General features: G+C 33.9%; 1 protein-coding gene across 5 annotated transcripts; it reads left to right on the top strand.

The window, feature by feature from the left end:
* Window positions 1-2,108: 2,108 nt before the first annotated feature.
* On the top strand, window positions 2,109-15,971 carry LOC113760878. 5 transcript variants are annotated; one of them, XM_027303618.1, is made up of 14 exons: window positions 2,109-2,416; window positions 6,926-7,185; window positions 7,830-7,946; window positions 8,663-8,727; window positions 9,066-9,171; window positions 9,779-9,850; window positions 10,681-10,740; window positions 10,823-10,952; window positions 11,034-11,227; window positions 11,354-11,535; window positions 11,727-11,854; window positions 13,246-13,526; window positions 14,236-14,476; window positions 14,906-15,971. In XM_027303618.1, the coding sequence occupies exons 2-14, from the start codon at window positions 6,946-6,948 to the stop codon at window positions 15,778-15,780; spliced, it is 2,691 nt and encodes an 896-aa protein (XP_027159419.1). In that variant the 5' UTR covers window positions 2,109-2,416; window positions 6,926-6,945; the 3' UTR covers window positions 15,781-15,971. The 5 variants fall into 5 exon arrangements, with proteins under 5 accessions (XP_027159419.1, XP_027159424.1, XP_027159423.1 ...); XM_027303620.1 differs by lacking the exon at window positions 2,109-2,416 and adding an exon at window positions 2,430-2,749; XM_027303623.1 differs by lacking the exon at window positions 6,926-7,185 and having other exon boundaries at window positions 7,834-7,946.
* Window positions 15,972-16,468: the final 497 nt, after the last annotated feature.

The following is a 16,468-nucleotide window of genomic DNA, read 5'->3' as shown; positions in this document are numbered from 1 at the left end:
TATATGGGCCTGTTTGGCAACCTAGTTTTTTACCAAGTTTTTTAGCTACTAGTTTTTTAACAACTTCTGCTACAGGAACCCCAAAAAACTTTTCAAAATTTTTTACCTACACACTTCAAAAATCTATATACAAAAAATTTCTCAAAAACTTTTCTTCCTCCCTCACCCAACCCACCACACCAGACACCGCCTCCACCACCTCTCCCAGCGCTGGTCACTTATTCCGGCGCTGCCGATAACCTCAAAAAAAAATTTTGAATTTTTGAGTCCCTCACCCTCAAAAATTTATTATATATATTATATATTTATTTAAACATATTATAAATATTTTATTTTATTTAAAATATATTTTTATATATTTATATAAATATTATATACCATATAAATTAATATTAATATAAATATGTAATTATACATTTATATAAATATTATATATTATATATTTAATATATATAATACATATTATATATATTACACATTTATGTATATATATTTATGTATATTTATATACAATTATATTATGTATTATGTATAATATAATACATTTATACATAATATTAACACACAATATTAATTATACATTTATACATAATACTAATACATTTATACATTTATATTAATTATATTAATACATTTATACATAATATTATATATTTATATATTTAGAATATATTAATTTATATATTTATATAATATTCATTTATAATAATATACAATTATTACATTTGTAAATATATTTATATTATGTATTATATATAATATAATACATTTATATATTTTTATATACCTATATAAATATATTTATTTATAAATGTATTATAAATGCATAAATATATATAAATATTTAAACAATAAAAATTATAAATTATAAACAATATTAATTATACATTTATACATAATATTAATATATTTATACATTTATATTAATTATATTAATACAGTTATACATAATCATCATATATATTTATAATTTATAATTTATACATTTATATAATATTTATTTATAATATATACATTTATATTAATTATACATTTATACATTTATAAATATATGTATATTATGTATTATATATAATATAATACATTTATATATTTTTATATAAGTATGTAAATATATTTATATATAAATATTTTTAAATGTATTATAAATGCATAAATGCATATAAATATTTAAACAATAAAAATTATAAGTTATAAACAATATTAATTATACATTTATACATAATATTAATACATTTATACATAATCATCATATACATTTATAAATTATAATTTATACATTTATATAATATTCATTTATAATTTATACATTTATATTAATTATACATTTATACATTTATAAATATATGTATATTACGTATTATATATAATATAATACATTTATATATTTTTATATAAATATATTTATTTCTAAATATTTATAAATGTATTATAAATGCATAAATGTTTAAAAATATAAAATTATAAAAATTATAAATTATAAAATAATCAAAAATATGTTTTAAAAATACCTCTAAAAATAATTCAAAAAACGTCTACAGTAACATTTCAAAAACTTCTACAAAAAAGTTTTTCACCTAACAAAAACTTCTACAAAATTTTTTCAAAAACTTCTACAGTGCACTACAGTAAAGTTTTAGACAAACTCCCAAAAAACTCAGGTTCCAAACAGGCCCTATATACTGCCGTAATTTTTGGGCATATGATCCTTATTAACTTGTCATTGCAGCAGTAGCTAAATGATTATATTATAAGCTGATCAGCCTAAATCAATTTTTTTTTTTGGTTTGTCCTCAAATTAAATAAGCTGTCAGTTTTAGGGATGTGCAAACTAGAAAAATTTCGATTTCGAAACCGATTTTGAATTGAATTCGGAATTTCGATAATTCGGAACTGAAATCGGTAATTCCGTTTTCGAATTCATCAAATTCGGGTCAAATTCGAAAATAAAAATTTTGAAATCGGAGTTACCGATTTCGAATTGGATATTCGATTTAGGAAATTCGAATTCGATTTCTAATAATAATATTTAAATATAATTATAATATAATATAGTTTTTAACATAATAAGTTTACTAATTGAAATCGAGCTTCCGAGTTCCGACAAATTGAGCTTCCCTATCTGCAAAAGCCTAAATTTCTCTTAACTCACCTTGTGCTTCCGCCGCGCCGCCTCTTCCTTCATCGCCTCTTCGTCACTGTCTTCGTCACCGACGAAGCTTACTCCCTCTCACTCTCTTTCACCGACTCAGTTTACTCTCTCACCGACACCCCTACTCACCGCTTCCATCGCCTCTTTCACCTCAGAGATTTCACTCGTGATTTGCATCACACCTGAAATTGAACACCAGTTCTTCAAGTCCGACAGAGACAGACACCATCAGCCTTCATATTCAAGACTGTCGGACAATTTGAGGTACGCCAGTGCTTTTACTCACCTTTTTCAGCTATGTTTCTTACGCCAGTGATTTTTCATCAATAATTTCAATGGCATGCTCAATCCTTATTTTTTCTTAGTTAAATGCGTTCTTTGGGTACTAATACGCACAAAAAATGGTTTTGAGTGTTAATTAACAAATTGTATTATTTGACCTTTTTAATTTCTTTGTTTCTTCTTCTCCCTGACATACACGGAGCAACAGAGGTGCTGAACTTTTGTTTTTCAACTTCTGTTTTTCACTTATGTGTTTTCCAAGCACATCTTGAAAACCATCCAGCAGGCAGACGCCATTGTACATTTTTGTGCACTGTATGTGTTTTCTGTTCATGCTTCTGGCTGCGAACATTAAATTTGTCAAAAGACAGTTTGCCCGTTTCTAAATTTATATATGACAATGTAAATTAGGGTGTTTGCCTATTTTTAAGTTGATTAGTCGTGGAATATGTGAATGTGCTGAAGGTGCTATGACTTTCAGTTACAATTGGCATTTGTTTGTGCTCTTTCTGAGATCTCTGAAGCTCAGCACTCAGCAGGGTTGAACTTTAATAGATAGAAGATAATGATTAGATGTGTTCATGACATGTTCGTGGATTAAATTGGTGTTAATGATTCTGGTTAACAACCTGTTTTGGTTGGAGGAGGAACGGCTTTCAAATCTCCTCTTAAATAGAGGCGGAAAAAAAAAAGAATTCGGGGAATTCGGAATCCACCGTATTCCGAATTCAATTCGGTATCGAATTCGAAATCGGAATTAGCCATTTCGAAATCGAATTCGGTCGGGAAAACTGAAGCCAAAATTTCGAAAATTTCCGATTTCAAACTTCCGAATTACCGCTTTCGATTTCGATGCACACCCCTAGTCAGTCTGTTTGTCCTGCAATTTTCCTTTTTTTTGACTCGTTAGATAATTTGGTTGCCCTGTTGTTGAGTTGCGCCGCTGGTGAAACCGGAACTTAATTGGGAGGTAGACTCCCTATTAATGTTTTTGGCCGACAATCAAAAATGTCAATTAATTGGTGGTCAGGTACCAGATGTTGGTACTAAACTGCTAAATTCCCAGTATTTCACTGCTAAATTCCACCAACGGCCTCAGTAAAAGTCTTTTTCTTTTGGTATTATCTGAAAACTGGATAAAAAAAAAGAAAAAAAAAAGTCCTCGGTCTTTCAGTTGGACAGCCTATCATATGGTCCCTTCTGTCACTTAATTCAGTAATTGATAACCAAGTCATTGTGGAGTTGTATTATAATTTGATATTGAAGCATGTAGAAAGTTTCCCTTGCTTCAAGTACTTCCATTTGGCGAATTGGGATGAATTTTTGACACGTTTGGTTACTTGGTGAAGTGAAGTGAGAATTTGACACAATCTTCCAAAGCATGTTTTTCAGTTGTTGAACAAATCTTCTTGTTTGTCTTGTCGGGTTAATATAACAGGTTAACATAGATATAATAACCATGACTCTTTCAATAATAATCTCATACTACCATTTATCATAGTTGCCAGTCTTTCAATCTTTAGCTGTTATAGGTAAACACTTAATCCTATAATTAGAAAACTTTATTAACCGAAGTGCAGTGACACAAAGATTCTATGATGAAACAGAATTTGATTTTCTGTACAGCAAGGTTCTTTTCTTACTTTAGCCAAAGCTTTTTCTACTTCTGTCTATAAGACAAAATGTTTATACATATCTGGTTTCTGTCCTTTTGGTGTATATTCTTCAAATCATCTTTTCTACAATCCACCATTAGTGTATTTCACAGAAGCTCAAATGCTACTCCACTTATTAAATAATATAAGTCCCTTGCTAGGTTTACATGCTACTAAATCATTCCGTGACCTCCTGTTTCTGAAAGGTAAACAACCAAATCTATTGTTGACTAATTAGAGCTCATTAAATTATGCACAACTTACAGTTGGAAAACTATTATGTCTACATATTAAGACTGCTGTCTAATACCAAACATGTACAAGGAGTCTGAATACTAGAGAAGCAACCAAAAGCTGCCAGGTGTAACCAAGAATGTTAGAATATAAATTCTAGCCTAGGTATAAAAATTCTGAGTTACATGAATATATTTTTGACATCACTAAGAACAATTCTAACCGTGGATGATTCTAACTATGTTCTTGAGGCTAATGATTCTGCAATTGGCCTTAGTCTGACAACCCTAAAGAAACTGTCCTGGTCAAACCTACTTAAGTACTTGTAAACAGATTGCAAATATAGAATTAAAGACTATCCCAGACAATGGAAGAAAAACAAAAGCTTAATAAAGGACCTTTTGAAGCTTTGTTGTCCCAGAATGAATGATGAAGCTTTGTTGTCAAGATGACTTATCATGATGACGACTTATAAATTGGACTTGTTTGGACCTTTTGATTGTTTTCTAGACTTGTATTGTTTTTTGTTAATTCTAATATTAGACAATTGGACATGTAAGTTGGATAACTATGTTAATTGTGTGTGTTAATTGTTGGATATTGCTCTTATGTTAATTGTAGTTTAGCATTTATATCTTATTCTGTGCATAGATGTGTGTGTGTGTGTGTGTTTCCTGAGCTAGGAAACTTGCATTTAGATTTAATCTAATGCTGCTGTTCATGGAAAGGCATGTAGATAGTACACTAACAGGAGATGCAAATTAGGATATATATATTATTTATTTATTTATTGAACCAGGGTTGAACCGGTCCGACCGGTTGAATCTCGACCCTTTCACTTCACCAGTTCGCTTGACGGTCCGGGTTTTAAAACATTGATCACGGGACTTGCTGGTAATTATCAGGTTACGAAACTAGTCGGATCACTCGTAGGGGGCTTGCAGTGATTTTCATTTGATCATACGTAAATGTTTATTTTTGGCATCAAAATGTAGCATAGTTGGTAATATGTCAGGATTAGAAATAGCTTGAAGTTTTATATCAAATGAAATTTATCAGTCTGTCTTCAAAGTAAGATAAAAAAAAATTTGGGTGTAAAAAATTATAAGTTCTCATCAATTGTGTGGGTTAATTCGTAGGAAATGATATGAAACCTTAGAGGTTATAAAATAATAATTTAATTTTTTTTTAATAATTAGAAATGAACATTGAATTGGGTGGTAAAATAGATTTAACATTCTCGGGTACCATGTTTTCGGATCCGATCTGAAAATCCCTAATGACCATTGTAGCCCTCAAATTATACGTCCGTTGATTCAAACTTAGGCTTCATTTGAATCGAGAGAAAAGGATAGAAAAGAAAGTATCCTGAAGGAAAGTATTACCATTTCATTTCTTTAGAAGTTTTAACAAGGACGGAAGAGAAACGAAATGAACGGATGGGATTTCCTCTAATTGGTGAAAATTTTTCCACCCAAAATTGGAAGGAAAATGACGGAAACTTGTTGGGCGCCAAAGGATATTTTTAATATGACAATTTTATCCTTTAAAAGTTGATACAAAACGTCGTTATTCCCGATATATCCTAGAGTTGATTTGTAAAAGCATCAATGCAAAGCTTTCTGAGTTCTATACTTTCTATACTTCCAACTAGTTCTTTGATTTTTTTTTGTTCTTCATCCACAATTCAATAATAAAAGATATTTCTTTAACTCAATCTCTTCTTTCTTTCTTTGCTCAATCTTCTCTAGAAAATTGTGAAAAAGTATTTTTTTGTGTATAGATTGTTATTGTTTATAAAAAGTTCTAAATTTTTTGTTCATTTTCTATCTCATAAAATTCTTGTCAACGAACTCTTGATTTTTATAGTATTGATTTGTGATTATATCTTGCATGGATATGGTACGTGTAAGCTCCAGCGGTAATACATGAATATGAAATTTGAATGCATACAATATGTTTGTTAATTTGCCTACGTAAGCTTCAAATTAAAAAATGATCCAACAAGAACTTTCATTTCTCATGGATTCCAGTTTTCGTGTTATAAATCAACAATCCAAACAGCTTCACAAAAACTGATGCCTCTAGGAGTTTTATCATCCATGGGATCAGCCCCTGACTCTGATCATCTGATCACAGACAATTAGCTTTTTGTAAATAGGGCTAATAATTATGAAACGTATAAAAATGTGCTCTACACCATTTGAGAACTCAACTTATTATTATTCATCTTGTGAGAATGCGCATGCAATTGTTTTGGAATTTTATCCTGTCCAAATATTCTATTTATTGGAACAAGAAAAGCTAATATTTGGACTTTAATTTAAAAATTGAAAGGGAAAATACGTAAAGTTATATTCTCATAAAATTTTTTCTTTTCATATCTCTCCAACTCTCAAATAAGAGAAACACATTTCTTTTCTTTTCTTTCATTGAACTCCCAAACCAAATATGGATCTTTTCCCTTCTTTTCCTTTCTTTCCTAAGTTATCTTTTCCTTTCCTTTCCTTTCTTTTCTTTTCTCGTCCTTCATAAACTCCCTAACTAAGCCTTAGGGTTTATCGTTTTTGCTCTCAACTCTCTAGTCTCTCTTCAATGGCAGCCAGTAATCACAATCCGGGCATGTACGGCGTCGCATTGAAGCCTCAGCTACTGCGGTCACTTCTTAGGGAATACATCCCAGACGAAAAACACTCCTTCAGAAACTCTTTGGACGTCTCTCACGCCGTATCTGCCGTTAAAACTCATCATCTCCTCTGGGAATGGGCCCCATCTTCCACCGACCAAAAGCTCAGTGACGGCTGGAAGTCGGCCGTCGATGCCTGGGTCAATCGGGTCTCCGCCCTTGCTTCCAGCAGCATGGTAAAATATTCTAGAGCACATTCTATATTTACGTTTCTCCTCAATCATTAGTCACACTTGATCATATGCTTTTAAACTAATCATCTTTTCAATGTAAAGCAAAATGGTATCATGGCACACGCATTTTAGTTAGAGATATGTAAACTCAGAAAGTATGAGTCAAAATGGTGTGGAACTGAGTCAGGGACTCTCAAATTAGCAAAAATCCAAACCCATCTCAACTTCACAAAACATCAGTTTAGAACCCTTATAATTTGTGAGAAGTTAAACTCCGTGTTGATTGTAGTAATAGAGAAAATTGGGCTGTAAGCCGATGAGTTAAAATTAGGTTCATAACTGAAAGGTGTGAGCACCTTGATTTGTGGTTCCAACAAGTTATGCAGCTTTTTTTTCATTAGTATATGCATGTATATATATATATATATTTTTTCTTATTAGGTGAATGCGGTATTTCAGTTTTATGTTGTATACTCAAATGCTATTGCAACAGAGACCCACATATACATATGCATGTGTACAATTGTCTAAAAGTGATAGATTGCAAAATCATACTTAAACAGAAACAATTATTATATACTCTTTTAGAAGTTGTCAAGAGCCACGGGGAACTCATTTCAGGAGTAATCTGAATGAATATTATACAGCCAGATAAATCCTGGGCTGGAATATGCTTGCTAGGATTGACAAGTCAGGAATGCAGTTCAGAGCGTTTTTTGGCTTCCTACTCAGAATGGTTCAACAAGATCTTGTCTCATATGCAGGTATTTGAGCTTTTCCCAGTGACATATCAGACATTTTTTGCCTATTAGAGATATCTTTTCTCGTGCTTGATGTTAATCTGTCATTTAAATGTTTTCTGGAAATCACTGGACTCTTTGAGCAACCAAATTCTAAGTGGTGTTGTTGCCATCTGTAGCTTTCCATCTTTATGATTTAAAAATGCTATTAATCAAATTCATCAATTTTGCCTTTCCTTTTCCTCAATTGCAATTATTATTCCTGCATTTTTACCTCGACTAATGTCACAGTTCATGTATTCCTGTTGCTCCCAACTGAATGTCGTACTTTGATGGCGGCAAGTATGTTAAGAGAGACTTGAGGGAAGGGAGAAACATTTACGACCACCATATTGGTCGAATGACAAACACATAGGTAAAATTTTGGCGTATAAAGAACAAAGGGATGTAGGATTATATGGTTTCTAAGAAACGTGAACATAATTTTGTGATTGACTGGGGATAGAGGGGGTTTCTTGGTTCAATCATACCAATATTAAACACTACTATGTCCGGTATTTACCTCATAGCTGTAAAAATTTTGAAATCCTGCTGTTACTATGGGGATTCACATCTTGCTATCTTTCCTTGCTTTCTCATAACCTTAACAGTGCTCTTTAGTTGAAACTCTATTAAATAATTTACTGATAAAGATATTCTTTCTTTCTTTTTTCTTTTTTCCCTTTTGTCACTATGAGCAGCCTCCTTCAGATTCCCATTTCGTGAGGGTCGCTTCTTGTGCCTCAATGTCTGATCTGTTCACAAGGTTTGTTTTGTACTTTACAGCATTAAAAAAACAATTCTCCATGACACGAGTTTAGGGATTATTTCTGGATTTCCTTTTTGATGTCTTATTTTTAATCTTAAGAGCATTTCCTGCATTTCTGCAAAGGGAATCCAAAGAAAGATGTTGCAGAGAAGAACTGTGCAGTCTATCTTTTCTTTCTTGATGCTGAGTGGGTTTAGGAGTTAACTTGTTGAGATGTTATTCAATAGCATGCTTGCTCTTTCAAGCTTAAATTTGTTAGTAGAAGTGCTTGGCTTGTCATGAAATGCGTTCTTGCAGTATCCATAGCAGTGCTGCTCATGTTTTGACTGACTTAGGTTGGGTGGATTTCCTAATGCGAAGAAAGATGGGAATTCGCAAGCCTCTAAGCTTATTCAACCAGTACTGAAGCTATTAAATGAGGATAGCTCTGATGCCTTCTGGGTAGGTATAAATCTGTAGGAAATTCTTTTTTTTTTTTGGGAAATTTTTTTCCTCACGAATTGATCTATTTAACTCCTGAACTGATTGATTTCATTCTACCACATTTGATGCATAAAATATTTATTCCTCTTGCAAGTTTTGCATTTCTTTATGATTTCCCATTTAAATATAAAATGTGGTAGTATTCTAGAAGAATAGTTTGTTTGGATAGGAAGATTTGCAAAAAAAATTTCAAATTTTTTTCTACTTATATCATAAACACAATTTCCAACCACCTTTTTATCTCACATATATCACATCACAAAAAGTGTTACAGCAATTATTGCAAATAACCTCCTATCCAAACAAACTCAAGCATATCCTACTTCTCACAATATCTTTTGAATGAAATTAATCCTGGAGAAAACGATATAGTTATTAAATTTTTTTGACTTTACCAGGATTCTGGTGTCTCGTTCTTCATCAACCTACATTCCAAAGTCAATAATTGCGTACTGCTTTTTGATTTGTATGTTTTCATAGTAGTAGAGTTATGCAGAATTTCACAGTTGTTTGTCCTTTTCAATCTGTAAGTTCTTTTTTTTTTTTTCATGATTGGCTTGTGCAGGAAGAAGCTATCTCCTTATTGTGCACACTTACAAATGTTTTTCCTGCTTCTGTCAGCCGACACTACGATGGTGTGAGTAGTTCTTTCTGTATGAAATGATTTTTTCATGCATCTTGTTGATAATCTATTCTCAAATGCCAATGGGTGTTTGCTGTCCAGATTTGAGTTATTTTGAGAATCACCAAAAACTTTTTCTTGTTTTCTTACAATTATGTATAGGTTAAGAAATGAAGGTGGCCACTATTTACATGCTAGAAATGTAGAACCACATACTTATCTATGGTCCTTTTGCCAGCACTGTTCTTTGCAGAACATGAATCTGAGTGGAGAACTATATAGTAGAATTGGCCTGCAAAGAAAGATGTATAGTTTGAAATGCTACATCTCATCCTGGGTAATGTTTGCTTGATGTTTAGGGTTCCTAAACTTGCGTTGTTAGTCAGGTAGGGATTTCCGGGGTAACCTTTTATTGTTTTTCTTTCTCCTGGTGAGGTATTGACAATGCAACAGATTGCATGTAAATTCATGTTGGAAATTGCTAATATAAACTTGGGAAAAAGCATTGTTAATCTTTTGAGTGGTGAGAGGATTGGGCTTTAGAAATTTTAAAAATTACTATGTGCAGGTTGGTTTACATTGCAATAGAGTCCTTTTCCTTTCTTCAATCTTAGTCTGGTGTTTGATCTTAGATTCACATTTCATTAGCAGATATACAAAGGGGAGGCTGTTCTGATGCTTATATTCTGGGTTTGCTCATCCTTTTAAGTTTCTTTATCCAGAACTAACATCCCCTAACAAAAGGAAAAAGGAACTGACAGGACCAAGTTGCTCTACTAGACATATTTAACTGGTTTTGCTGGCTATTATTATGAATGATTTACTGATATACAGTGAATTTGCAGGTTGAATCCTCTATATTTTCAAAATTTATGTCAGAGAATTGTCCTGTCAGTATATTCAAGGTGATAGAATTACTTGATGCATTTATTTTAGGTTGGCTTGTTATAGCCAATCCAAAAAGAGTTAATTTGTCTTGGTCTGCAGAAACTTGCTCATGGCTTGGCCTTACTTCCAAAATCCCGAGGAGATGAGGATAGCTGGTCACTGATGATGCAGAAGGTCTTGATATTCATAAATAATCAACTAAATGTTATGTTCCAAGGTCTAGAAGAAGGTAACAGTTGCTTTAATTTGGAGATGGAACTGCTATTTTGATTGAATATTTAGGTGCTGATGTTTTATTCACCTGTTGCAGAGGCCAGAAGTAGTGAGGTAGTGAGGTTGTTACTTCCTCCAGGGAAGGACCCCCCACCTCCCTTAGGAGGGCTAACGGCATCAGCAAAAAACTCAGATCAGGCAATGAAGAGGCCTGAACAAGTATTAGTTTCAAGAGTCTCTACCCTGATGACCTGCTGTTGCACAATGCTTACTGATGCTTATCCCGTTCAGGTGATATGCCTCGTTTAGTTTATGATATCAAATATGTGTAAAGGACCGAATTGATTTCTTGTATTTTTTAAGGGAGATACATGAACTCGTTACCTTGAGCATAAGTTTGTCTGGTGCTCTATGCAGGTTTCTGTGCCTGTTCGTTCACTGGTAGCTCTTGTTAAGAGAGTGCTGATGGTCGATGGCTCATTCTCACAATCCTCCCCTTTTATGACTGCCATGAGACAGGACTTGATTTGTTTAGAACTTCCTGAATTGCATAGGTGCAGCCTGGAGCTTCTGAGTTCTAATGTAAAGGGACTTCGCAGGTGACTGATTTGTCTTCTTCTTGTTCTCTTTTAAATGTAATCACTCTATTTATATCTTATTATAAAGCTTGTCCTTGAGTTCTTTGTCCGTTGGATATAAAGCTATGCTCTTTAGTTTGATTTCCTCTTCCTTCTTTAGTTTACATTTCAAAAATGTTAGTTGTAACATGATTTTGTATGCGCTTCTGCAGTCAGTTGTTACCACATGTGGCAGATATCACACGACTGCTAACAGAATATTTTAGGACATGCGTCCTGCCAGAGCTAAGGATTAAGGTTTACTCAATTATGAAAGTTTTGCTGATGTCCATGGGGATTGGTAAGTAATTGTTTAACATATCTTTTCACCTCTTTGCTTATGTTGATATTGGGTGCCTGGAAATTGATGTTAGTTCCCGCGCTTAGTTCATCTGACATGCATTTTGATCCCTTATGGATGCATGTGCAAGAATATATGCTTGTAAGCATGAGATACTCTTCTCCTCCTCCTCTTGCTCATTTCTGTCATATTGGGGGTTCAAAAATAGAAGCACATGGAGCATAAGTTGCTCATTATTTCGAAACCTCTAAAAAGTCTGTAGCATTGGAACTCGTGAATCTTGTTAAAATTTGCTTTATAAAACTGTCATTTGAATATCCCGACATTCTACAAGTCTACATGTTCTATGGAAGATCATTGCAATTAAGGTGATTTTCTATAAGTATGCTGCTTGTCAAGAGCCCTGAAAAAGAAATACTAAAACAAAATGAACCTCAATACTTTGCATGAGTCCAGAGCTACTGTCAGTTTGGCCTTGATGAGTTTATTAGGCAAAACGTGTGATTTATGATATTAACACCGGGATTGATCTTGTACGTACTTGAGCATAAAGGACTATCAAAGGTTTATAAGTGCATTTGGTTGGCTGAGGTTAATATTCTTCAAAAGGCATGATACTTTTCAGGTTTGAGTTCTCTAATTTTTTTCACTGGTCAATATCATATACATGAGATTTTTCGACATCTCAGGTTTTTATGGGATACCATTTGCATGTTGTCTATTGCTTTGCAACTTCTTTTGTGAGAACTAGATAATTGTCCATACTCGTGTTTTTATTTGAAGACATTTTGAACATGATGGTAATTTTCTACTTGATCTACTACCGTATCTAAGTTCGAACATGCTGCTTTACTCGTATGTAGAAGGTTATAAGGAGGTATCAGGTTGATGCTCACAGTTTTAATCAAACTACTTTGACTTGATGACATTTGGTGTCATAACCAGGCAGTAATCTTTTGTTATCTAACCTCGTTTGTTTCTTTTTGTGATTTAGAAGATGTTTTCATATATATCTTTTGCCAAATTTGCTAACAAAAAAATCGTGCACCCATTGTGCATCCTTTACCAATTTTGTGTGACAATTTTTTCCCCTTACCTGCCTTTCTCTTAATCCATATTTGATATAGGTTTGACTTTGTAGCATGCTACAACCGATTATTTTTTTTTTAGCATCTAACTCAGTGGCAATAGTTTTGGTGCTTACCAAATTTGAAGTGATGTTTTTTAGAGTAGTGCTGTTGATACTAAAAAAAAAAAAAAAAAATCTTCTTGTAATTCGTTCAATTCAATAACCCTTTACTACCTCTTTCCTTCTTTCGCAAACAAATACAGATGCACACAGAGATCTGTCACATGGAATTGTTTCTCCTAATGGTGGTGGTTCTTGACAGGGATTGCAATATATCTGATCCAGGAAGTTATAAGCAATGCATTGCTTGATCTGGATCCTCATGGTCGTGAGAGTGGTGGCTCGTACTCTGCTGCACGCTCAAAGACCTTACAGGATGCACTGCAACAATGTTTTCAGAGAAAAAGGAAGCACCCAACTTCAGCTGAATCTGTTGGAGACCAATCTGCTAAAGGTGGTCTGGAAGTGGAGACATCCCAAAATATGACTGCAATATCTGTCAGGATTGCTGCATTAGAGGCATTAGAAGCTCTTTTGAGTGTGGTATATTCCTTCTTTATCTAATTAAATGCATTGAGTTACCATCATTTATATGCTTATGAGAATACTACTTTAGCTATTGACTTAGCAAAAGGTGTGCTCACAAAGTACCTCAAGTTGGTCTTTCATTCTGCTTCTTTCTACTGTCTCTGTGGTTATTTTGGAATAAGAATTCACTTTGGAAGCCTTAGAGAGGTGCTTCATTTTTGGTCTTGTACCATGGTAGATCCTGTTAATTGTGCTTTTTATGCAGCCAGTATTAAGCTCCTTGAGCTGAAACTTCATGTAGACGGTGTAATGGTCTATCTAGCTGTACTTATCTGGAGTTATATGCTTACCGGTATCTATTTAAAGTAGTATGCTTAGTTAGTCTTGCTGACACATCTAATCTGCTTTAGTGTTAAATATCATCCATTATGGCTGTGATGTTATAGTTGGTGCTAAGTTGATCCAGACTTCAGGCATTTTCAGGCCGTATTTAGTAGGCCTATGCACTAAATTTGCCCCTTGCACGTTTAATTATGTTTCCAAATTGTCACTTAATGGAATGTAGCCTGATTTTCTGACATGGGGGGCATCTACTTTATTTGATGTACCTGTCAGTATTTCAATATTCAAATGAATGCAGCTCCTATTTTTCTCTAATTGTGATTCCAATAAACTGTATATGCTTTCAGAGCTTACAATGAAAATTTTTATTTTTTGTCAACAGGCTGGTGCCATGAGATCAGATGGTTGGCGATCAAATATTGATCGTCTCCTTATAACAGTTGCAACAAATGCTTGCAAAGTGGGATGGGCTGACAACAATAGTACCGTAGTTTATGGTGAAGCTACTCCTATATGGGCAGACTTCCAACTTGCTGCTTTACGCGCACTTTTGGCATCCCTTCTTTCTCCTGGTCGTGTTCGCCCTCCACATCTTGCTCAGGGTCTCGAACTTTTTCATAGAGGTAAGTGCTGTCCAGCCTCCAGTGTCATCTTCTTCCCATGCAATCCATGGGCTGTCTCCACGTTGTACATTTGAATTGGAGGCACGAACAATTTATATAATTAAGATAGATGAGGGGATACCAAGTCAAGTTGGTAAACCTGAAATAGAGGTTGCTTGATTTTGTCCTTTATGTAACTAACATGAGCGGTATAATTGGAGTACTTGTTAAAATGCTTGTCAAATGAGTGATGTATGCCTGCAATTTGTCTTGGTAATTTCGTTTGACAGTAAGAGGTCTTCAATATGTAAGATATGGAAGGAATAACCGTACTTGTAAGAGGTTCTTCTGCGGGGCTACTTGAACCCTTTTTTTTTAAGTTAATGGAATTGAAAAAGTCTACTTTTCTCGACTTCTTGCTCATAGATTTATGCGTTCTGGTGACTGCAGGCAGTCGAGAATCTGGAACAAAAATTTCTGAATATTGCTGTCATGCTCTTTTGACCTTGGAAGTGCTCATACATCCTAGGGCCCTTCCATTTATAGATCTTCAATCGGCAGTTGACCATTATGGCAGCGCTAGCCTCAACCTTCCAGACGTACACTTCGCAGATCACAGAAAGAACACTTCATTTCATTTTAGCACACTAGGAAAGGAGCCTTCTCTGCCAGAGTCTGGGGATGATGATCTGTACGAAAGGTGGCTGGCAAATGGTGATGAAACAGATGTCAATGACCTTGGAAAATATACCAGCAGTGATAAAAAACCCTCTGGGACCTCTACCGATCCAGCATTAGAAAAGCTTCCTCATGGTGGTTCTCCTTCTGAAAGAAATAAGCGTGAAGGTGGTGAATTTGGGGAATCAATGGCTGTTGCAGCTGACAAAGTACCAGTAGATGGGGATGAGATAATGGTTGACTTGCCGACTCCGGAAAGCTACAAGCAGACAGAGGAACGCGATCATATTGAAGGGCGAATATTGGTTGCTACAGCTGGTGGTCATACTGCCATCGAATCAGATGGACTGGTTTCAGGCAGTGCTACATCAGCTGATGGTCATACAGATTTTGTTGTAGCAGCAGGAAAAGATGTCTCTTCTTCAGCAAGTAAAAGAAACACTATGGTTACTGAGCAGAGTGTCACGCCAACATCTGCGAAGGATGTGGTGACAAGCCAAGATCATGAATACACTAGGATTGTGGAAAAGATTTCTGCTACAATATCAAACACAGGAAGGGGCGCTGGATTGGTGCTAGAAATCAATGACGACACTTCAATGGATTCACTTCCTGATATTGTGGATGGTGATCCCGACTCTGATTGAGTGAAAATGTATGTGTATGATTGGGCAGTATTCGATTAGATTTACTAGTGAATGTGTTGAAATTCATTGTATATTGAATTTGAAGTTCTTCGTAAGCATGTTAGAAAAATTAGGGGCTTTTTGATCCTCGTAAGAGGTTTTACGCAATTTTGAGATGAATGAATGCAGTAGATGATAGAAGGCTTCTCTTATCACTTAGCAATGTTGAAAAAGCAGTTCGAAACATATAATCCAGTGGACTTTATTTCCACAATAATCTCATTCTTCAAAACTATGCCCAAACTAATGCACTTACAAAGTATATTTCCTTGTTAACTTGTTACCATGTGGACTTCGAGTATGGAAAGTATTCACATTTTCATCTTATATTAAGAGGTACAATCCATATCAATAGATTTTTAATAACTTTTCAATAGTTTAAATGTTGCTACTTATGTACAATTTTAAAGATAAATAAAAATATTTTTCTATCTATTATTGAGTTAATTAGTATTTCTCACATTAGATTGGCTCATATAGCATGTTAATTTTGATATTTACACTAACCTAGTTATATTTTTTCTCCTATTCTTTTGGAATGTTTACTTGTACTTCAAACAATTTGAGTTTTTGCAAACTTCTTAAAATTTACAAAGTTAGGAAACTACCATATATAAAATTGCAAGTAACAAGTAAAAAAGAAAGGAAC

The sequence above is a fragment of the Coffea eugenioides genome, chromosome 2, assembly GCF_003713205.1.
Source record: "Coffea eugenioides isolate CCC68of chromosome 2, Ceug_1.0, whole genome shotgun sequence".
Taxonomy (NCBI): domain Eukaryota; kingdom Viridiplantae; phylum Streptophyta; class Magnoliopsida; order Gentianales; family Rubiaceae; genus Coffea; species Coffea eugenioides.
Note: the sequence above shows the minus strand (reverse complement) of the source record. Positions and strands in the feature narration are given on the sequence as shown.

Excerpts from the sequence above, each read along its gene's own strand:
- LOC113760878 (XM_027303618.1), top strand. The coding sequence starts at position 6,946 with ATGTACGGCGTCGCATTGAAGCCTCAGCTACTGCGGTCACTTCTTAGG. Across the intron at positions 7,947-8,662 it reads AGATCTTGTCTCATATGCAG|CCTCCTTCAGATTCCCATTT; the intron begins GTATTTGAGCTT and ends CACTATGAGCAG. Across the intron at positions 11,228-11,353 it reads CTGATGCTTATCCCGTTCAG|GTTTCTGTGCCTGTTCGTTC; the intron begins GTGATATGCCTC and ends TGCTCTATGCAG.